This window comes from Rhineura floridana, chromosome 1, assembly GCF_030035675.1.
Source record: "Rhineura floridana isolate rRhiFlo1 chromosome 1, rRhiFlo1.hap2, whole genome shotgun sequence".
NCBI lineage: Eukaryota > Metazoa > Chordata > Lepidosauria > Squamata > Rhineuridae > Rhineura > Rhineura floridana.
In genome coordinates this window covers 183,988,257-184,012,351 of record NC_084480.1, presented here as the reverse complement: position 1 = coordinate 184,012,351, position 24,095 = coordinate 183,988,257, and the positions used below count along the sequence as shown (strand labels likewise).

The 24,095-nt window shown below is 40.3% G+C and overlaps 1 protein-coding gene across 4 annotated transcripts in view; it reads left to right on the top strand.

Annotated features, from left to right (window-relative positions):
- The window catches only part of TMEFF1 (transmembrane protein with EGF like and two follistatin like domains 1), a 102,821-nt gene that overhangs the window by 53,654 nt on the left and 25,072 nt on the right, over positions 1–24,095 (top strand). For 3 of the 4 annotated variants that reach the window (XM_061588808.1, XM_061588790.1, XM_061588799.1), the window contains 2 exons: positions 9,542–9,568; positions 16,229–16,325. In XM_061588808.1, coding sequence (XP_061444792.1) covers positions 9,542–9,568; positions 16,229–16,325 — 124 coding nt within the window. The remainder of the gene's footprint in view (positions 1–9,541; positions 9,569–16,228; positions 16,326–24,095) is intronic. The other variant, XM_061588817.1, reaches the window with a different exon arrangement.

Genomic DNA, 24,095 nt, shown 5'->3' with positions numbered 1-24,095 from the left:
TACCCAGTTGATCACTGTGCTCTGCAGGTGAGGGCTCCTGCAGATACCATCTTATGAGGTCCGTTCTGCACAGCATAGGAAGTGGATCTTTAGTGTGGTGGCACCTACCCTGTGGAATTCCCTCCCCTTAAATATTAGACAGGTACCATCTCTGTTATCTTTTTGGCACCTTTTGTAGACTTTCCTCTTTCAACGAGCCTTTTAAGTTAAGACCTATCTTAAGACCTATCCCAGTCTGTGTTGGAATTGCTTTTAATATGTTTTTTTTTAACTTTTTTTTTCTAAACAAATTTTTAAACCCTTTCTATTTAAGATGTTTTTAAAGCTTTTTTAAAGAATGTTTTTAAAGTTGTTTTGTTTTAATGTATTTTAAATGATGTTTTAAAGTGTTTTTGGTGCTGTTGTTTGCCACCCTGGGCTCCTGCTGGGAGGGAGGGCAGGATATAAATTAAATTAATATAAATTAAATTATATATATATTTATATAATATATATTTATATATTTAAATATTATTAGTAATGACTCCTTTTGAGATTGAAAATCAATCAATATAATATGCTTTTAAAGCTAGGTATTGTGATAGCATGGTTCGCACAACACATTAAACCATACTTAGTTGCTCCTCCATGGTCCTTTTTGCTCCTGTACCATACTGTATTAAGCCAAGGTGTAGTTTAGTGTCATGATGAAGCTTTCTCCTCTATCCATGAGCTGCAGCTAAGAACAATGTGGTGTGGGAGCAAAAAGGACTAAGAAGAAGCAAAGTAGTTGCAAGCTCCTCTCTGGGAGCCTGTGCATTTGTGCAGTCCCAGTAAGCTGTAGTTTGGCTTACTTGTATTGTGTGCACCAGACCAATGTGTGGATAGGGTCATTATATGGTTTAATTTAGTTACAAGGTGATACTGAACTTCACTGTCGCTGGATGGAGTCAGAAGTTTTTTGTTGCTGTTCTGTTCTTGTTTGAGGGAGACAAGTTCCTGGATACCTGGTTTGTTGTCTAAGCTTTTGTGACAGGAGCAATATAAATTAATAAAAATAAACCTTAGTTTGTAAAAGCTCTCTGTAGATAAGAATATCAGCTTTTGCCATCTCTTGATTTCAGAAATACTGCTTCCCTCATAAATGAGGCCAGGGCACGTGTAGCCTGGGCAGAATGTAATGGCTTGGTGGAGAGCCCAAAGGAATTTGGTAGGTTAGGGGAACAGTCAGAATCTGATGACTCATGGTTTGAAGACCCTGGAAGAATTTCTAGCCCCCAGTCTGGTTTGAATACAGTTTTACCTCTTGGAATAGTAAAATACTGACTGGTTGGCCTCCTAATAATAATAGTCACAGTAGTAGTAATAGTAGTAGTGGTAAGGTCTAAATAGCCCATACAGGGATCCTCCCTTGGGTTCCATATCCATGCCATTGGCCCACAAGGTTCTGCCCTTTTTTCTTTCTTTTTCTAAGAGTAAGTGCTACTCACTAAGTCTTGTTTTTATGAAGTTGCAGTTGTCAGTTTTATGTAGTCCTGTCCTTGACAAGATCCACCACCTTTTAGTGTGGCATGTACAATCCAGCGATTCTCACATCAACGGGGCAAAGCAAGTAGGACATCAAGGGGCTTTAATGAAACTTGGGTGTCTAGTCATGCCATTTAAATTATTTTAATGACCAAATAAGGAGCAGGAAAACAGATCATTAAAGCCCAATGTTTATTGTAGCTGCTTATTGTGCTACATAGCCATTTCTGTGTTCAGAGTGCATTCGACAAAGTTTGTATGTTATACATCAGTGCAGACCTGTCAAATGTGCAACCTGCCAAGTTGAATATTTAATATGGTTAACTTTGGTTGGCTCATGTCCTGGGCATTTGAAAAATAAACGGGCTTCTTGAAGCACTCAAGCAGGCGTGCATAACTTACAACTATCTAAATTAGGGGTAGCCAGTGTGGTGCCTTTCAGATGTTTTGGATCACAACTCCAGTCAGCCGCAGCCATCATGGCCAATGGTCAGGAATGATGGGAGTGGTAGTCTAGCAACATATGGAGGGCCCCATGTTTGCTACCTCTGACATAAAGCATCAGCTATTTGTACAGCTGGTGGAGGAAACTTAGCAAGCTTTTGTTTAAATATTTTTGATTGGGACTCAGACAGGCAATGCATTTTCTAGGATGTTGGGTGAGGTCGGTCCCCAGGGCATTGCTAGGACTAAGTAACAGTTGAACAGTGGAGACTGTCACCATCAGTAGCTCTGACTGCCAGTACAATGTTGTTCCATTGCCTCAGGCAGATCAGCTCAAACAATCTTCTTGGGAAAGTGACCATTTAGTGGCAGTTTGGCTCTGTGTTTTTAGGGAAGGCAGAGTGAGCATTTATTTTTCATGGTTGCCTGAGATGAGCTATACTTTGGAAGCATTGATATGTTGATTGGCTACAGCAGAAACAGAGTTTTATGGCATCTTGAAAGCATTAATATTTCTGCCTTTTTCCATCATGGAACTCCATTCATAGGTTTTCTAGGTGGTCTCCCATCTAGGTACTCACCAGATTCTGGTTTGCTTAGCTTCAGAAAGATGGGCACTTCTGATGCCCTCAGACCAAGCTCTGGGTCAGTCCCATCTTTTTTTTTTTTTTAGTAAATTAGGTCTCTGCAGAGACTTATAGTAAGCATCCCTGTTACCAGACCCAAGTCTCAAATCCTGATGAAGATGGGAACCCTAACAGAGCTAACTGTAGTTAAGGTTCGTGTCCGTGTAGACTTGCATGGTCACAGGTGTGTCAGGCTCCCACCCATGGTCACCGCCTTGGCACGGTCCCACCTCAGGGTCCTGGTCTCTTAACGGTTCTCTCACCGGCTCTAGCAAAGATCTCTCTAGATCCCATTGCTAGGCAGCACCACCAGACACTCCCTGTAAACTATATTGCCTTGAGACTGTACCTTCGTATCCTCCTTGCTTATTGCTACGTTGTGTCTGGGTGCACTTACAGGCCTCAACCCCCCTGTATCTTTGTACCTATAAAGATTACAGCCCTGGGTTGCTCTGGATACCTGATGATGTTACACTATCTCTTCCCCGCTGCCACCATTGATACTGTTTCCCAACCTTGGTATATGCCCTACCCACCCTTCTGGTCTGTGTAAACCCAGCCAAGGATCAGGCGTTTTGGTAAACCAAGAACTATTTATTTATATACGCAGGGAATAACAAGATTACTTAAAGGTATAGTCAACAAGCGTGTGGTTTCATAAGATGCGTTACTTTTTATGTTTCTTAGTCATCAATATCCTGCCTCACTACCCACCTAATCCAGTCCACCCAACAACCCTCTCCAAAACCAACCAACCCACCAAAACCCTCAGAATGAACGACAGAACCCCCACTCAACTGTCATCCTCTCATTTATACCTTCAGACACTCAAACGCTCAGCCAATCATCATACAACATTCTTCAACATTCCAACCCATGTGCTCCCTCCTCTTCTCACTCAGTCTACTTACCACATACTCTAATAAACCAGCACTTACCATATTTACAGTTAGAGAGAGAGAGAGAGATCACAGTGTGCAATGGAATTTGTGCCAATGGAGGGATCTTGTGATCCTAAAGGTGCTCCAGACATGCTAGTCTGCTCCAGATCATTTCATCATAGTTGAGATACTGGGAGAGTTAACATTTGTACTAGGATTTTGTTTATTCTAAGGTTACTATCCACTAGTTCCAAAATTACTTCACCTAGTTATGCAAATAATACCTTAGCATTTTTCCACTTCTCAGCTGACATAATAGGCCCTTACTCATTTTCTCTTATGTATCTCATTGGCAAATTAGTAATAAAAGTTAAACTCTTATTATTTATTTTCACCCCTGTTTGGTGGCAGGGGAAAACAAAATCAGCGGTGCAATTTAATCTACATTAGCACATATAATTGCTCCCAGGATTGACTTCTGCTAAATTTATAAAATTAAACATGCACAGTGGGCACACAGCTGAATTTTCTAGTGGATTTCTGAATTTACACTTTCAGAGAGACATGTTTATTTGAGAGTACAGCCTCTTGGCTCTATTACAGCTCTTAAGCTAGTAAGAAACCAAACCTACATGCTATATTTGCATTATTAAAAGCAAATAATGTTGCTGTATGAGGTGTCATGTATTTGGTAGCCTCTCTCATTCCTTTCATAAAACATCTCACTTATAGGGAAGGCTGCGACTCTCAAGGCTACATTTAATTTTGAGCTACTGTCCCTCAAGCTGAAGTAATCAAGCTCTTATTATGAATCTTGAGTAGACTGGATTTGACAGTATGTGTTTGTTTTTGTAGTGGAAATGCAATTACAACAATACACTGTGTTTGGTGGTAGGGGGAAATAAAATCAGTGGCACAATTTAATCTCATTGCTGTTAAGCAGGAAATCCTCAGTATTTTGCTGTTGGACTCATAAAACAGGGGAATATTCTCTGGATATCAGCTTTTCTGCTTGTTGAACCTCCCACCCCATAGCTGAGAATTTCACAGCCAACACCGAACCAGGATCTAAATCTTGCAAGACAGGACTCTTGTTGAGCGGCCCCATCTCCCCCTTTGCCAGCAGTGATAGGGGAAGGTGCCCCATTTGCTCTCAGAACACCATCTGCTGCAGAGTTCCATCTGGAAATGAAAATCCTATATACATCCTGGCCTCTGATTCTCTGCCGTTGTCTATTTCTTTTCTGTCTGAGAACTGATCACACTTTACAGGAGTGTTTGCTATGATTACACTCTTGTTCCTTACAGTGGGCACATAGAGTATGAAAGGAAGTTGCACATTTCTCACCATACAGGGCCTGTAGCAACAGATGGTAGCATTTTTATGCTTATTTTATGTTTTTTGGACGGCTTATCACCAAGTTGACATTAGGGCCCAGAAGAAAATAAAATAAATTTGGGGCTGTAGTCCAAGATCAGCACTTCTATCAGTGTTAAGTCTTAAAATATTTTAAAATGCTGCTATCTGTTGCTACAGGCCCCTGCCACTGCCCAGTAAGCTTGCAGTGGGGTGGGGATTGGGCTAGGAATGTACAGGGAGGCCGCCAGGACACCTTGCCCAGTGCCGCCTCAAACGTCGTGCCAGCCTTGATGTTCAGAGGGGTGTGTCTTTTTCACACATTATTTGTTCTCCACAGAAGCACAAATGCAACAGAAACACTTGCTGCTATAGTGAACTGCCCACTCTGAGACAGGCATCAAATTTCTTACTTAGAAGTGTATTAATTCACAACTATATAGGTTATCTCCATTGGTTCCAAAACAGTTGTCAGACATGGTACAGACAAGATATATAGATGAGGGTCTCTTCACACAACATTTTTAAAAGGCATATACCTAAGACTTTTCAGATGTACATATAAAAAAGAAAAGTAACAAAACACTTTGAAAAACCGCATATCATAAAAGTATGCTTCTCAGAGACCAGCCTGGGCATGTTGAGATGACCCCTTTGGAATGAGTTTGCACAGGAGCAAAACTGCCTTGCTTTCTGCAACTGAACAGCAAGCTACTGTGCATTAAGCATTCAAAATGAATTTTTGGAACACTTTGCCAAGATTTGTATGAAAGAATGTACAGCTTCCATTTGTATCCTGCCAAGAAAATGTTTAAGGCTCCATCTCAGGCTGCAGTACTAGGCAATTAGGTAGAAACCCTCCTGTGGCCACTTGAGGCTGGAGGATAATGGCAGGCAGGCACAGTGGGCTTTAAAGGGGGGGTAAAGACAACATGAAGAAGACTAAAGTGGTACTGCTAAAAAAACCCACACAAAACAGGCCTGGTTCTTAGAGTTATGAACCTTGTCTGGGCTGTGTAACTGCAGATGGAGGCTCATATAAATGAATACACTCACATCTTGATAAAAGAACTTTGGGTGCCAACACAAAGTGGGTGGTATGGGCAGCAAAAAAAGAAAGTAAGGCAAATACTGTCACATATACAAAAAAGCTCTGGGTGATGGCATGTCTCTTGTACTGGAGCATTAGACATGTAGAAATGACAAATTCCCAGGGCCAATGTTCCTTGGTAGTGTATATGGTGCTGATCAACTAGGGTAAAATCCAGACTACCAACTAGCGTTGCTGCCACCACTCATTATTTTCTCCTGTACTTGGGCTAGGAGACTCCCAAGAGGTTAATTCCCAGACATCTTTGAGCTTCCCCAGGACAAGAGCTAAAGCCATACTCTCTATCCCTGAGACTCAAAGGTTGCTCTGCAGCAATGAGCCAAATAGCTAGGACTGGATTTAGAAACTTTTCTCATCAATGAACCACACTGAATTGCAAGAGAGAGTTTTTGTTAAACAAAGTATTTAAAAATATAACAGCATAAAAATAAGAAACTGCATCCAGGGGAAATATACAGATAAAAAGATGTTAAGAAGAATCAGAGTGCATTACAAGATAAGACAATAAAACAAAACTAACTTGCTTATTCTAAATACACACCATATAAGAGCATTTGACCCCGCTGTCCAGTAAGTAGTACAGGTCTCTGCATCCAAGACAGGAATCAAGATGCAGGATAGTGAACAAACGCTCCCAAAATACTTTTATAGAGCAAGCCTAGTAATAGCAAGGCAGATTCTTTAACCAATCAAAGGAGCTGTCAGACAAAACCTTCTCGACCTAGAATATACTTGGACCTATCAGAAGGGTGATTAATTGGAACCTCCTAGACATAGATATACCTTGACCAGTTAGAGGGACAGTTGGCTGGAACTTTCTAGGTTTGAGGTACAGTATACAGGCATACCCCGCTTAACGTTCGCAATGGGACCGGAGAGTATACTTTAAGCGAAAATAAACTTTAAGTGAAGCAATTGTCTTCACTTGTACTGCACGCAATCACCACTAGATGGCAGCGGCGTCATGCCAATAAAGTGCACGTTATTGCAAAGCGCTTAAGTTAAGCAGGGTATGGGGACGTATGGCGCATGTACGTTATAGCAAAGCGACGTTAAGTGAAGCGACGTTAAGCGGGGTATGCCTGTATGTGAGAGCTTCAACATACAAAGCATGTGACTCCAATTAGCATCAAGCCATAACAGCCTTGAAGGGTAGGGCATATCACAGATAACACAGGTGCAAATAATGATCCCACTCAGCTAATTAACCAGAGAAATGGGAAGAACAGCTTATTTTTCACAGTCCAGCTCTTTTCCCAGAAGCCTGAGTGCAAGAACCATTTTCTAGAGCCAAGCAATCAGAATTTCTTGACACTTGCAAGCTAGTGGGATGTAAGGCACCACAGGCAGAAAAAGAACAGCATAATGTCTGTTTTGATACAACAAGCCTAGTACAAACAGAAAAACTCCCACCAGAGATTGTTTCCCTGTATTTTACTCACAGTTTTCAAAATGAAATTGAAGGGATTTAAGGTTAAGTAAATCACAAACTGAAGTCCCGTCCCCCCCCCCCATTTTCACTGACTCCTCAAAGAAAATATGTTTGTGGAAGCTGGGTTAATACACAACTGCATTTTCCATTGCGTATCTACCCTGGAGGCTTGTTCTGTATTCTGCAATCAATAGTTCTCATTCAAGGTCCTGAGTCCCTTCCCTCTCACTCTGTAGACTACAGCTGTTTTATTTTCATTATTTTAGAATAGGGAAGAATAGGAACTGAAGACAGAAGGAAATCTATTGCACTCTTAATGCCTTAACGCTTACTCAGACAATCCATCATAAAATGGCCAAGGTTAAAATTGATTCTCCAGAAATGTATAAATCTTGTAATTATGAAAGGAAAGGCAACTTATGAAATGCAGTGTTCAGGCTTTGTTGTCATTGTTTACAACCAGTTAAGTTGCTTGATGTGTCCCTGCTTTTCTTTCAAACGAAGAAGCTTTTCTTTGCATGCTGTGTTTCTGATTTTCTAATGGACTGGCCATGATGTCTCTATTATTCTTTGCAAGAAACTGCCTCATTTTAAAGTCATTGTAAACAACACCTTTTTGACACTCCCGTCCTGCATTCAAAGGAGGGGAAATTGCAAGCAGTGAGGGAGGGCGGATGAGGACAGAGAATATGAGGAAAGGAATATGTGAGAGGAAGCAGGGAAGAAATACAGTATAGGAGTAAAGTGAACTGCCATCTTCTGTGGGTAATTTCTATCAAGCCACGGCTGTGGCTATAAAAGGAACAGGAGATTGATGGTAGTCAGCTTGTTATCCGGCTGAGATTTTCCCACTTATTCCATTATGATGAATTAATGCATCCTTCACCATTGACCAGGCCATCTTAAAAAATATAGGTGTCTATCAGAGCCCTATGTTAGGGCAGCCTTCTTCAACTTGGTGCCCTCCAGATGTTATTTATTTACTTAGATTTCTTACCCGCTGTCCACCAAAAGAGCCCAGGGTGGGTTGCAACAATGTAAAAATACAATATTTTGAAAATACAACATAAAAAAGCAGCACTGTAAAAACATAATCAGTTAAAATAAATTACAATCAGAAGAAGCAGGGATCGTAAAAAAACAAAACCTCCCATCACCCCCAGCCAGCATGGCCAATGGCCCAAGAATAATGGGAGTTGTAGTCCAACAACATCTGGAGGGCACCTGGCTAGGAAGGCTGTTTTTAGGGAATTGAATTCTTCACACACATGAAATGAAGTTTCTTATCTGACAGGATTATATATATACTGTGGGCACATAGAAATGCCTACATACAATCTCCTTTCATTGTAGCCCCATCTTGACCTGTTTCTAACATCATCTTCAGTGCTGGATTTCATAACTCTTTCCCCCTATCTGATCATGTTGGAATTGTTGATTTGAAGGACCCTTGCGCACCTCAGCCTTTTTTCCCTAGAGTGAGGCCTTGGCAAAAGAGCTTTTAAACACTCCATCCTAGTGTGAAGGGCAGTTTAGGTGTTGTCAGAATTCTTCCTGTATGCACTTTGGCTGCTCACTCCTGTGGAGTGGGGACCAAGCAGATCCAGGCAAATGGTAATGATTAGCTGAGGTAAGTAAGGGGAAGGCTCTGCCAAAAGCTTCTGTTGCTGTTCACATGGGAAAAAATGTACTGCCTTCAAGTCGATTCCGACTTATGGCGACCCTATGAATAGGGTTTTCATGAGGCTGAGAGGCAGTGACTGGCCCAAGGTCACCCAGTAAAGCCAGTGTTGCTTGACCCTTCTGCACTTGGCTAATTCAGACAGTATCCCCATTAGATGATTTGCTGACCAGGGCTCTAGACCCCTGTAGCGGTTTGCACAAGGCTTTGATTGGCAGTCTAAGCAGGCACAATCTTGGATGCATATTCAATGCCTCTACCATTTTATCAAGTTTTCTTTTGTTGTAAAGTAGAGGAGAGAGAGAGAGAGAGAGAGAAGTGGGCTTATATATGGTCAAATAAAGTGATTCCGATGTTGCCACTTGGGATTAAGGCTCCTGGTTCTGAAAAGTTGAAGATTACTGGCCTATATCTTGTGAATGGTCTTTGCTCAAAGGCAAAAATCTTAAAGTAAAAAAGAAAAAAATGCAGTCTTAGATAATTCTATTTTTTTTTTTTTTTAGATAATGGTTCTGGTTCAGGAGAAGGAGGTGAGTATTGCTTATCTTTCATTTGTGTGAATGCTGGATTCTAGCTGGAAATGCTTACATACATGCTGGTGTTGACCTTTAAAGCCCTATACGATTTCAGCCCAGTTTATCTGAAGGAGCGCCTCCAGCATCACCAATCATGCCGCCTGACAAGATCAGCCACACAAGACCTTCTCTCAGTCCCACCAGTTAAAACAGCTAGACTGGTGCGGACCAGAGAGAGGGCATTTTCGATTGTGGCCCCCACCCTCTGGAATTCCCTTCCTTTCGATCTTCGCCATGCCCCATCCTTTTTTTTTTTTTTTTCAATAATTTTTATTCAGATTTTCATAAAACATACAAGACAAAATCATAAAACATTCAAAGACAAAAAACAAAATCAAAAATAGTTAAACAAAAAGAAAAAAAGAAAAAAAAACAAAAATAAAAAATAAAGAGTAAAATATTGACTTCCCATTTGTCAAAGATCAAATCAGTTATAAGTCTATAATATATAGCAATCCTGTCTCTTAAGTCATATTATAAAATCACTTTCCTCCAGTAGTTATCTTACTTAATCATCAAATCTCATAAACATTACTTTATTCTTTCCACAAAAAGTCAAAGAGAGGTTTCAATTCTTTAAGAAATATATCTATCAATTTTTTTTTTCCAGATAAGCATATCGATTAATCCATCTCATTACTAATTATGATAATCTTATTGTCATAACCATAGTCAAAATAAACATTTCAATTAATCCATCACATCAGAATCTGTTAGGTTCAGTAATTTCAGTAGCCATTGTTCTATTATCTCTATTAGTTCCATTTTCCATCTTCCATCTTCAGTAGTCTTGTTAAGTCCAGTAATTTCAATATCCAATCTTCCATTATCAGTATTCCATAATAATCTTGCTGTCAAAGCCATAGTCATATAGTAAGAGTCTGATGGGAATTACCTCTATCCCAAATATTTTCTTGCCATCCATTCTGAATAGGTTGCTGAAATACTGCTGTAAAATCATATCTCTGTTCTTTTTTTCAAAATACACTGGGTCATCTCTTAAAAGTTTTTCCATTGTCACATGGCTGCAGTTAATTCCATAGATTTTCTCTATATTGGGCTCCATCACATCATTCCAGTCCAGAAGATAATCCATGCCATTGATAACTTTATCTCTAGAATCTTCATTAATTTCTTCAGAGATAACATTGAGTTCCAAACAATAGATTTTATTTCTAAAGTCCATAGACTCCAAATCTTGTTCCTGTTCCACGTTTGTTCCAATCTCCGGGATCTCCTCTCTCACAGGGACCCCTATTCCAGTCTCCAGGGTCTCCTCTCTCACAGGGACCCCTGTTCCAATCTCCGGGGTCTCCTCTCTCACAGGGACCCCTTCCAGCCATGCCCCATCCTTGATAGATTTCCGCCGAGCCTTGAAGACCTGGCTGTTCAGGCAGGCCTATGGGAGCTCTGGGGTGGATTAGCTTTTAATGTTGTTGATTAAAATAAGAGTGGTGGTTGGTTTAATTATTGAGTGTGTTGTATTGGTTTTATATTGTATTTTATCCTGTTGGTGTACGTTGCCTAGAGTGGCCGTTAATTCTGCCAGATAGGCGACTCAAAAATAAAATTTTATTTATTATTTATTTAGAAAAAACAGATTGCTTTTCCTTTGCAAAAGGTGGTTTCCTAAAAGTTTTTGATCAATTCAGTCTTTTCTTGAAAAATACAGTTCAGGAGCATGATCTTTTTTAAAGTTATATGTCACTTGCTAGCCAAAATTAAGTGCTGTTTAGTGGGAAATTAAGCATCTGCTTAAATGGCTCCCGTTAAAATGAATATTTCTTAACTTTGACTGGATTCTGCCCTTTGTTTTTCTATAACCGATGCACTAATATCCACTAATATGTGTACTATTTGCATAGATGAGAAAAATTTAAAAAGCTTTTATCTGATATATAAATTAGTGATGTCTCTTAACTCTGTATTGTGCTGATTTCAAAGTCTGTGGATGGAAATTCACCTTTTGTTGCATGACAGAGAAAAATAGTTCTTGTGATGTCTTGTCTGGGGAGGGTCCACAGCTCTTTGAACAATGCATATCTTTAATAATAGTGTTTTCTTTTAAAATGGATCTCAGCTAGCAGGGCTAGGAAAGAGTTTTGCTTGAGACCTTAGAGAGCCACTGCCAGTTATAGTAGACAATAGGCTAAAATGGACTGATAGCTTAACCCAGTATAAGCTGTTTGTTCTCATATTTCTAAGGAAGAGCTGAATTACTAGGGCATGTGTGAATTTAACCCCTATCATTTCCGACCTGGATATTGCTCATTCTTCCTTAAAAATCTGAAAGCTGAACTTTTATTTGGGCTCTAGTTCTCTACCTGCTTACCTGAAAGTAACTCGATGGGGTTTACATTTGAGTGACACGTGTATAGGATTGTGTTGTTGGTGATCCAGATTGCCTGATATAGCATAAATGTTTGGCAATGAGTTCACTCTGTAGCAGCTCCCTGGTCAGATGTCATGCCAGTGAACCCCATTCTTGCTGTCGCTGTGAGTAGGGGAATGAGTGCCTTGAGCATCACCTGAGCAGCTGCCACACTGCTTGCTCTTTTGAATGACTGAATGGCTTGCTCTTTTGATTCTTCGTCTTCCATAGCTGATGGTTTGACTAGGCCATGTGTATGATTTTCTGGTTTACTATCAGTGCTTCTGAAGTGTTTATGAAGATAGAATCTTGAGATACTCCACTGTCATCATTTTTGTCACCTTGAGGGTGCCCATGGTCTCCAAATACTCAGACTCATCAGCCAGGCACTGATAGGTTCCTCACCACTGCCACATAGGAAGGAATACTGAAATTCCCCCTCAATATCAGAGCTCCTCAGCTGTGTGGAACATAGTTGCACATAGCTACTAACACTAGACGAGTGACGTATGAAGGGAGAGAGTGAGCATCTATTACGCACTTGTCTCCATGGGACAACAAGAGAGTTTTTATTCTGACTGACAGTCTCTTGGTTGTTCAGCAGCTGACTGGCACTTCTTCCAGTCCTTCCTTCCTTTATCCAGGAGTTGGAGGTGTGTCCTAAGGCACGCCTCCATGTTAGCTGCAGCCTAGCCATAGCTATTTCCAGACTAGTTGGTCGTGGTAAAGAAATGCAACCAATATCCTAGCAGCACCTCATGTGCACTGCCGCAAAAGACAGTGACTCCTACAGTATCCTGTTGAGTTCAGTTAGATTGTCAAGATCAGCTGAGCTGTCATTGCCCAGGTTCTCTTAAGATACCCTTAGAATTATGGGGCAGGTGAGAGCTTCAAAGCCATCTATTGTAATCCTTAGTTCTGAGGGAGGACTAGCCACAAGTAATGTATAGATTGATCAAACCTTGCCATGACTGTTCATGCCTAACCTAGACTGGTCAAACTTATCCAAAGATGGAACACTGCATTACAGATGATCTCAGAGAATCAGTCAAGTCCACTTGCTCCCCCTTCCAGCAGGCTGGAGGGGAATGTGCATGATGGGGCCAAAGAAGCTTCTGCTGCCTCTCTTTCACAGCTGCAGGGCTGCTAGAGAAGATCAATCTCCAGGGTGCAACCTGGCAACCCTATTCTGTGCTTCTTCAATGGAGTAATGGCTAATTACCATGCAGATTCCAATTCTTATTCTTTGTGTAACACTTACCAAAGCATGTGCTTGTTTACCTAAGCATAGTTTAAATTAGATACTTAAACATATCCCAGAATTAACTGTGGACATATGGCAATTGATTAGTCTAGGCTTTCAAGCTGGGAGAATGTCATGCTTGCAATACAAATCGTCATGTTAATTATTATTGAAATAATTTGTTTCAGATTCTCTCTTCTTAAAATTTGGTGGTTATGAGAGCCCCTGGCAGATTTTTGTAGTAATTAATAAATTGATGATCAGCATGTGCTATTCAGCTGACTGCCATCTGTCTGCTATGTTCATTGGGAACAACACCTGATTGTTGATGTTACAAGTTTAGATTGGTATATTTCTAAGCATATATACAAATTTGAAATTGTACCTTTTTTGCGGTGTTCTTCACATCAGTTGTATAATCATATTAATAAAATATTATGAATCTCAACCCGTGAAACAGTGGCCCCACTTGTACATCATGCTAAGCAATAGTTTAGTGCAATGTACATGAACAGGAATGAGCTGCAGCAAACCTTGGGCTCATGTGCTTGCCTTTTGCTTTCACACTTTGTTATTTTGTCTGGTATGACAAACAGTGGCCAGTGTTGACTGTGGTTAATTTCAAACAAGCTAACTTCTGATTGTGGTTTTTGAAGCTGGCTTGTTGAAGTTAGCCAAAGTTAGTTTTAATAACAGTTTGGGATCCAGGCAAAACAGCAAACAAAGTGGATAGCTGCCTTATACTGAGTCAAACTATTGGTCCATCTAGCTCAGTACTGCCTACATTGATCTTCAGCAGCTCTCGGGGGTTTCAGACTAAGGTCTCTCTCAGAGGTGCCAAGGATTGAACCCATGACCTTCTGCGTGCAAAGCAAGTGCTCCACCAATGAGCTACGGCCCTTTATCTGTGGCTCTACCCATGAGCAACAGCAAAACCTTCCAAATTCCTTCTTTTACTCACGTGGAAGGAAAAATGTGTGAGCCTGAGGCCTGCTGCAGCTCATGTATGTTCTACTAAACTGAAAACTGTGGTTTAGTATGACACATGAACACTGCCTCAGAGAAACTGATTTGGGAGCTGATGTACTGTAATGTATAGAGTGACAAATCTGGAACTGCCAATTCAAAAATATCCCGTCACCACAAACTCACTAAGTGGCATTAGGCAAGCCACCTTCTCAGGCTCCCGCTCAGGCTTTGCCACCTTGAAATCCTTGGAGGAAAGGCAGAATAGAAATGTGAAAAATAATTTTATAAAAAATATAACATGAGGATAATAATACTTACCAACTTTAAAGAGTTGTTGTAAGGATTGAAATATAATTTATATGAAGTATTTTGAACACTCGTAACCACTATATCATATTTAACAATAATAAATATTTCAGACACTGAAATACCAGATTTTATCAATCATGCTTGTGCTGTTATAGATCTGGCATTTGAGGGATGCTTTCTGCATAAACATTTTTTTCATGTTTTAGTGGTACCATTCTGTGGGCCTGAGCTTAGTTCTGTCCTTGTAATCAATAGGATTTAAAAGTACTTCATTCTGACTCGGTCATGGCCTGAGGCTATACATTTCTCACTTACAAAGAAATATGGCAAACCATATAGATAGTATTCTGTCCAATAGTTGAGTAAGGGATAAACCTACACCCATCTTCTAGAGAGCTGACTAGTTGGTGCAATGGTATAGGTATCATAGACTATTTGATAGGCAGAGGAATGATAGGATCTTCACTGTTTTGCATTCAGTTTTGATGCCCGCTTTTTGATGCCCAAAATCTCTGGCTATGGACCTACTACCTATAGGTTCTATAGCTCACACTAGAGCAAAAACAGTGAGCTGGGAATTTGTGCGGAAGATCGTTATGAACTGTTCACAAATCTCTTATCATGTACAGAGTGTCTTGGCCCCAAAGATACCTTCTGTTTTTTTACTTTATTTTGTACACTTTTAAAGCTTTGCACTAATACATTATTAGCTATTTTAGTATAACTATTGTATTATATCAATATATTAATTTGTAATATGAATGCATGACACTGTTGTATACCATCAGATCATTGGTCCATCTAGCTCAGTATTGTCTATTCTGACTGGCAATCACTCTTCAGGATTTCAGGAAGTAGTTTCCAGCTCTCTTGGACCTTTTATATGCAAAGCATGTGCTCTTCCACTGAGCTGTAGCCCCTGATTTCAGTGGAAGAAAGCTGAACCCACCAGCTAACATCTGTGAGATTTAAAAGAGCTTAGTTTCAACTCTGTTGTGTCCTGCATTACTGTCAGCGTAAGAAACCAAATTAAAGGGTACACATTTTGTATTGGGGGTGGGGGAATCTGTGGTGTTCCAGATGTTGCTGGATTGCATGGCCAGTGGTCAGGGATGATGGGAGATGTAGTCTAACAACATCTGGAAGGCACCAGGTCCCCCAACCCTGGTTTGTATAATTCTAAAGCAAAAGTGTTTGCTGCTTTTTGATCATAATAAATTGACATTCACTGTATTGTTAGATGTTTGACTGCCTAGGAAAAAACTCAGTATAATGATCAATTTCCAGCAACACATGCATGTGAAATATTTCTGTTTTGGTACATTGTCATTATGAACTGCAGCAATTTTAGATATTTAGATTAGGTAGCTACTGTGGAATAAATTGTATCTGCTGAATACCAGCATGCAACCTTTTCATCTCCAGTGACAAAAGTTTGGGTATACAAATCATTAAGCTAATTATGTGAGTCAGTGTAGCACAGTTGAAAGAGCGCTGGTAGTGGGACAGAAAAGCCTGGGATCAGTTCCCCTGCTCAGTCATGAGGTTCACTAGGGTGGCTGTGGGTTAGCTGCCATTTCTCAACCTCATAGGATTGCTTATGAGGACAAAATGGGACAACCCCATACAAGCCGCCTGGAAGGAAAAGTGTGATCAATAATATGAAAATGTGTTCTCTTTTTATTCACTTTTGAAAATGAAACAATACTTTCCATCGTTTTAGAGTATGAAGGATCTGGAACTGAAGTTCATAGAAAACATTCCAAGTGTGGAGTTTGCAAGTATAGGGCTGAGTGTGATGAAGATGCTGAAAATGTTGGGTAAGTAGTACCTTTTCCCCAAAGGAACAAGCTGGTTTGCCCCAACAGCCAATGGCAGGATTTGATCTCAGTGTTTGCCTTTTGTGTGGGAGAAGCTGAGTGCTGGAACAAAGCGGCAGCTATTGATGATCTTGCCCTCGCTTGTCCTAAGAAAGAGCAGCCTGTGGCCAGTTCAGCTTCAGCAATTGAAGCAGTGAGATATTTGGTTCCATGCAGTCCTTTATGATGAGGGTAACAAGTGAACTGACCCTAAGCCCATGGGAGCCATGTGCTGCTTAAAGTGGTGACTTGGGATGTTTGCAAGCAAAACCACTTGTAAGGATACCCTTCCACCTGCTGTTTGAAGTAAGAAGCTGAAAGGGACAGCTCATGTTCCTTATTTTATGTGTCCAGACATTTTATAAGAAAACTGGTGTCTTTTGAATGAGATACTGATTACCCTAGGACAACCATCAGAAGCATGAGCAGTGAAATATAATGGGTGGTATGTGACCAGGTCGTATTCAGAGGATATTAATTGAAGTCAGGGCTAACTTAAGCTCATTGAGTTCAGTGGGTCTGCTTGGAATATTACTAGATTGGATACCAACCAATGTCAGAAATCCAACCTCAGTTTTTATTTTTTTCAAAAAGGTTTGTGTTCTGAGCTTGGAAGAAGTGAGATACAAGGCTGTACACACTTACGTGGGAGAACATTCATTTGAATTCACTGGGCTTTTTATCTGAATAGGCATGTTTAGGATTGCACTGTAAACCTTGCTGCTTTGTGTGCTTTAGATCAAGGAGCATTTTTACCATAGCTGCAAGGTCTCAGGCAGAATGAGAAATTGTAAAGGTTTAGAGAATGTAAAGACCAAGACTTGAATTTCATGCCTGCTGCCTACCTACCTATAGAGAATGTCAGCTTTCCCACAGTCTATTGAAGCATGCAACCATTGTGATGGAGCTGCCTTAACTGGGCATTCTGGGTAGAAAAGCATCTTTAGAAAAGGTTGCAAACTTGCATTTTTCATTCCAAGCAGTATTCTCTAATTAGACTGTCAGAGGTACCACAGCACATTACATTCAGCATATAAATATAAACAACTTTATCACTTCTATTATCTCTGCAGATTTTTTTGTGTTTTATTTTAATGTTTATTGGGCTGATTAAGAGAAAGAAATGAATTTTGAGCAGGTGGTTGTCATGAGCTACACAGCACTGCTGGTAAATTAACATTTGGATAGATTCAGATCAGTACACTATGTGACATTCCTGCATATAAATATGTCAGCAAATCATGCTGAGAAAATATCACTAAAATATATTTCATCCTTGGTTTGTTGTTTCATAAATAAATAAATAAATAATATGAGAGAAAGGAAAAAAGTATATAATATACACAAGCAGCATCTTAATAACATGTACATCTTAACAGGAAATCTCTCTTTTGTTATATTTCACTAGTTTCAATTATGGTGTGAATCTTATGAGAGAGGTATTTTAAAGGATATAGAAAGCAGTGGGGACTTGTCTCTCTTCTCTGTAACATCTATTGGTAGTGTAATCCATGTGCTCACTGAGGCTTATTCCCTAATAAATGTTTCAAATTGCATCCTTATGTTGTAAGTTGCTTGGAGACCTTCAGGTAGTAAGTGACTAATAAAAAAAGAAAGAAAGAAAGAAAGAAAGAAAGAAAGAAAGAAAGAAAGAAAGAAAGAAAGAAAGAAAGAAAGAAAGAAAGAAAGAAAGAAAGAAAGGTCAGCATACTTAATATATTTAATAGTTAATGGGGGGAAGGTATTGAGTAGACCTTTCTAGTTATATGTTTATGGTCTTTTGTTTGGAAAAAACACACAATAGGGTGCCAGATGGTGTTTGATAATGAAAACGGGAGAGAAACGTTACCCACAATTAGTATAATGTAGAGGTCTGTAGCCTAATATTTGACTAGTCATTTCAGATCAAGAAATTCAGCCTTCCCGACCAACCTTAACTTCATGTACTCAAAGGTTATCTGCTGCTTATCCTATGGAAATCAGCGCTGAGAGGGTGCAATTTGCAGTGGAGAAGCTTTCTCATTCATTGTCCCCCAACCCCGGAATTGTCCCTTGCCAGCTGATTTCCTCCACCTCAGGTGACAGGCACAGATTTATGTTTCAAAGACAGTTTTGGAGCCGGGGGGAGGGAAGGAGGAGAGTCTGATAATTTATGTGATTATCCAGACATAACTGCATGCAGTTATATGCACTTAAGTCCTCCTTGTCCTGGTGCAGAGACCTTCAAGCATAGGAACATTCATCAGAACTTGATTCAGACATTACCAGCATTTGATAGAAGCCAAAAATGTGGGTGAGGCTGGTGATTATGTGGTTATTGTGGCAGTATAACACTGGCATAGGAAGTATTATGTCATTGGCTGACATCCTTGTGATCTCCTGCCTCTTCCTTTCCCTCACTGAACAGATGGTAGGTAGGTCAGAATAAGAGGGTACCTGCATTGAATCCTCCCACACAGACAGAAGTAGAGATAGTAAGAGGAACTATTCTATGACTATAGGATAGGAACAGAACCATTAACTGTGAATAAATGTGTGCAGAGATCCTAAAAATTAGGCTTCCTAGCAAAATGCTGTGGTAAATCAGAGTTTAAAGTAGGGAACAAGTTACTTAATAGGTGCTTCCCCTCTTTTATAGCATAAACAAAGACATGTAATTTTCCAAGCATGCACTATATTTGTCAAAGATATTTGATCTGTTATTTTTCAAGAGCAAGGAAGATTGTTTAAATATGATTAACATGATTAAGGACTGGGAAGATAATGATCTGGATTTTTTTATTACAGAAACAAATGCCACTTGATATAGATTTGCTAAAGCATTACTGGGTGGAACTTAAGGGCCATTGAGATTTACTTTGCTTTCTGCATCTATATTTGAAAAACCAGTTATGCCAGAGATAATTTGATTCCCCCTCTCAAATGTGATTTTTTTTTTTGTATATTCCTGAAACTTGAAGAATGGCATCAAATCTTCCTATCATACTGGTGAGCAGACATACAATATAAATCTGTTAAGTTCTTTGTGGATTCTTTGGATGTTCTTGTATGGAAGGTTGAATTGCCAACCCCAAGATGTTATTGAAGCAAAAATAAAATGTCTGACATATACAAAAGCCAAACAAATATCTGGGCTCCAATGAACTGTGCAAATAGTTCCACATGTGAAAGGGCACTTTGAGCCTTGTGTTTCTCAAACAGAAACCTCCTATGTCATCCAGTAAGATCATTTGTGAAAACTAGGAGGCTTTAAAAAGGGGCTTGCGATATGGCATGGGAGTATATTGTTCTAAGGGCTAGGAGGGGTGGGGTGCAAGTCCCACTGGATATGTGAAAGCAGGTGTGGATATGTGAAAGCAGGAATGGTCACAAGCAAACATTTTGATGATCTTTTTGGTGTGAGTGTGCCCAGTTCAGTAGAGCTAGGTATATTATGTCTGGTATGTAGGTTCCCTCCCCCCAACAGAGGGCTGTGGGGCCTGATCCAGAAAGGGATCCGTGCACAGGAGCCTGTTCCCCACCATCACCTTTGATGACTAGGGATGCAGAGAATTGGATCTGAACCAAGTTCTGGATGCAAATGCTCACTCAGTCATGAAGCTCAGTGGGTGACCTTCAGCCACCTATTCCCTCAGATGAATCTACTTTACAAGGTTGTGAGGAGAAAATGGTTGACTGGACTCCTAGGAGATTAGGACAGGATGTCTAATCCTGTAATGTAACAAATTAATATGTATTCTGACTAAGAGATTCAGCTCTACTTAAGTCAAGTGTTTCTCTGCCAAGGTCCATGAATATGAGAAATGCAGCATCCTTCCTTGTTTAGTGGAAACCCCTGCAAATGGGCATTTGAACAAATTATGCCACTCTGCTTAGTGACCTGTTGTTTTCAATTACCCTTGAATGACACTGACAGGGTTGAACATCACAGCTGGAAGCTTGTGACTGGACGTATCCATGGCAACACTTGTGATGGAACATCACCTCTCTCAAGACAACTCTGTTTTCCTACTGAGAGAAAGAAGCCAATATTCTAGTCTCAAGCTGCTGTGGTTTTAGGATAACCTGCTGTGGGAATTCTGCTTTACATTGTTGGAGTATGTAGGTTTGGATCTTTACAGAGAAAGGCAAAGCTATGTCCATCAGATCAAACTCAGATATTTTCTGTCAGCAACTAATGTGTGTGGGTGAATAGCCATTCAACTGAGCAAGGACTGAGTGGCCAGCAAAATTGGCCCCACCCACTGATTTGCTGCCATACAAACCAAGACACAGACAAAAGGGCTCTTTAACCCCATTTCTTCCACTCTGAATTAGCAACAGAGGCTTTGGCTAAATCCTTCCTTTGGCCGCCTCAACTGCACACTCTCATTTCCTTATGTTTTAGCTTGTCATGGATTGCATAACTGAAGGGCATATTAAGGGAAGAGCTTAGTACAAGAGAGAGTGTTAAAGAGCCCTTTGCTTATGTCTTGGAGAAAGTGGCTGAAATGTATAATTATGTATATGGTGAGGTTCTTTGGGATCAGAGCTATCTGGGAGTGAGACGGAAAGCCTCTGAATGCTGGATTTGGCCTTTGGGCCACAATTTCCCATCCGTAAATAGGAATGTATAAGCAGAAGAGGGGGGAATGGGGGAACTAATCTCCAAGAGTAAACAGTATGGGGTGTGCAAAAAAGAATATGAGTCTGTATTGACTAGACACCAATGGATAATGTACAGAGGGAGACGCTTTTGTAACAAATATTATATAAATACTGGTATGCATGTTCCCTTCCCCCAAGGCAGATAATTAAAAATGGGTAATTTTAGAAAAAATGGAACTAACCCATGAAATATGCACTCCCATAATTAAAACTAAAATAATGTTATTGCTGACTTTTACTACTTTATAAAACAGAGTATGTAAATTCAGATCTGTTTACAATTGCCAAGTTTAGAATATAAATTTGAAAATATGCATATAAAACTATGAAACATGCTAAAAATGTGAGAGAATTGAAAAGGTTATCTTACTCCAGGCATATCTTCAATTTCCTAAATGAGTAAAAAGAACAATGAAAGTTTATCTATTTGTTCATTTATTATTTATTTATTATTTTATCTATATCCTGCCCTTCCTCCCAGCAATCTAAAAAGCTTCTTATATACCTGTCTAAAAGTCACCTGAACATAATAACTTGTCACTACATAGTGTTAATAATATTCCTATAAAAGGTGGTTCTATTTCTTAGAGTGCAGTCAAGCGGTTGCTGTCATTCAAAGTTCATCTTGCAGTTCCTGCATAAAGAACCTCATACTAAACACCAGCTGTCTCCTGCTTTTCTAAAAAGTTGCTACCTCAAGCTGGACCACATTATTTCCTGTTAGATCTGAAGTTTCTGAAGCTGTTTTTTATATTTCTTAACACATCAACCCTTCGGGCGGGGGGAGGAGATGACAGTCTGGTTCGGTTAAAAGTCATGCCCGAGGTCTGATATGCTCCTGCTGCATATCTTCAAGATATTCCAAATCTGGGATTTGTGTTGGGGAGAATCACTATAGTTCCTGGGGTGTGTGCAGAGCTTGGAAGTAACTAGTTACAAGTAACGAATTACTTGTAATTCATTACTTTTTTGAGTAACGAGTAGGTAATTCCTTTACATTTTGATTGTAATAGAACTAGGAGTAATTTTACTACTTTTGTGGAGTAATTATAACGTTTCCAGAATTACTTTTGGGCATTACTTGGGGGGGGGAGCAGGGGAAGTGTTCTGCTCCTCTGATCTGTGGATGAAAATCATGTGCCTCAAACTGGGCTTCTGTGCAGCGTTGCTCCTTCCTCATGCTCAGAGGATGGGGAGGAGGCGACGAGGGAGGAGGCAGAGAGTGAGACGAGGTGGAGTGGAGAAAACAATTATTTAAAAAAATGGATGGTGGTGGTGAAGAATGGAGTGGAAAAAGGATCTGGAGGGCAAGAACATGGATAAAGGAGGAGAAGGAGGCAGCAGCAGAATGGAGATAAAGAACTGTGGAGGTGGAAGATGACGACGTCTGTGTGTGTATATATGTGTGTGTGTGTGTGTGTGTGTGTGTGTGTGAGAGAGAGAGAGAGAGAGAGAGAGAGAGAGAGAGAGAGAATACTGTGTCTGCACTTGGCACACAAAGTGGCCTCCACCACCCTCTCTGGCTACTGTGCTGCATTTCCAGTATTTTAACTGTTTTGCATCTCAGGTAAAAATGTTTGCTTGGGTGAGTGTCCCTTTGTTGGTGGCAGGGCAGGGCAGGGTCCGGGAGGTGGTTAAGTGAGAGAGATTATGCTTGCTGGCTAAGTGGGGGCAGTTGCACTTGGTTTGATGTGCAAAGATCTGAGTAGTGGCCTCAGCCTCCCTCCCCACCACCCTTACCAGCAGAGAGACCACCACTGCTATCTTATGAATAAGAATAATTATTCTACTACCTCTGTATGTGTTTGTTTATTTTTAATGTTCTTTTAGGCTACTTAGATGTGCAGCAGCCAAGGCCAGCACCTTGTAGGTCTTTTTTAAAAAAAAGTAACTGAAATGTAATTGTAGTGATCACTTTGGAGGAAAAGTAAAGTAATCAGTTACTTTCAGAGCAATTGTAGTTGTAACGGTAATTACTACTTTTGGGGGGCAATGCAACTGTAACTGTAATTTATTACTTTTTTAAAGTAATCTTCCAAGCTCTGGGTGTGTGCCTGATTAATCCATGCCTGCATCTCTGATCTTTTTACTGGCTTATTTATTAAAGCAGGACAAGTTTCAGACATCTTTTTACCACTCTCCTGTGACAATGGTATCTGCAGGAGGCCCTCACCTGCAGAGAGCAGTGATCGACTGGGTATATAAGGGGTACGACGGTCTTTCAGGTATCCTGGTCCTAAGCTGTATAGGGCTTTGTACACCAAAACTAGAACTTTGAACTTGGCCCAGTAGCAAATGGGCAGCCAGTGCAATTTTTTCAGCAGCGGGGTGACATGTTGGTGATACCCTGCCCCAGTGAGCAGTCTCGCTGCTGCATTTTGCACCAGCTGCAGCTTCCGGACCAACCTCAAGGGCAGCCCCACATAGAGCACATTACAGTAACCCAGCCTGGAGGTTACCAGTGCATGGACAACAGTGGTCAGGCTATCCCTGTCCAGAAATGGCTGCAGCTGTCTTACTAGTCGAAGCTGGTAAAAGGCACTCCTAGCCACAGAGGTCACCTGGGCCTCTAGCAACAGAGATGGATCCAGGAGCACCCCCAGACTACGAACCTGCTCTTTCAGAGGGAGTACGATCCCATCCAAAGCAGTCAACTGACCAATTATCCAAACTTGGGAACCACCAACCCACAGTGCCTCTGTCTTGCTAGGATTCAGACTCAGTTTATTGGCCCTCATCCAGCCCACCACCAAGTTCAGGCAGCAGTACAGGGCTTGCACGGCCTCTCCCGATTCAGATGTTACAGAGAAATAGAAAGTTCAAAATCAAAGGCTTGGGAAAGCAAAAGGTTTGAGTTATATTTTGCCCTTTCAAAACTTTAATCATTCTTAATGATTACATAATTATTGTTACACAATTATCTGTGTATAGTACAGCTATTTTGGCCCACAGTTCATATTTTATGTACAAATACACAATTGTAGTATATTACATAGTATATAACTATACTATATGAAACTAATAATGTAATAATTGTTGGATTGAAACTGAAGCTTTCAGTAATGCCAAGTATAGTGAAACTGG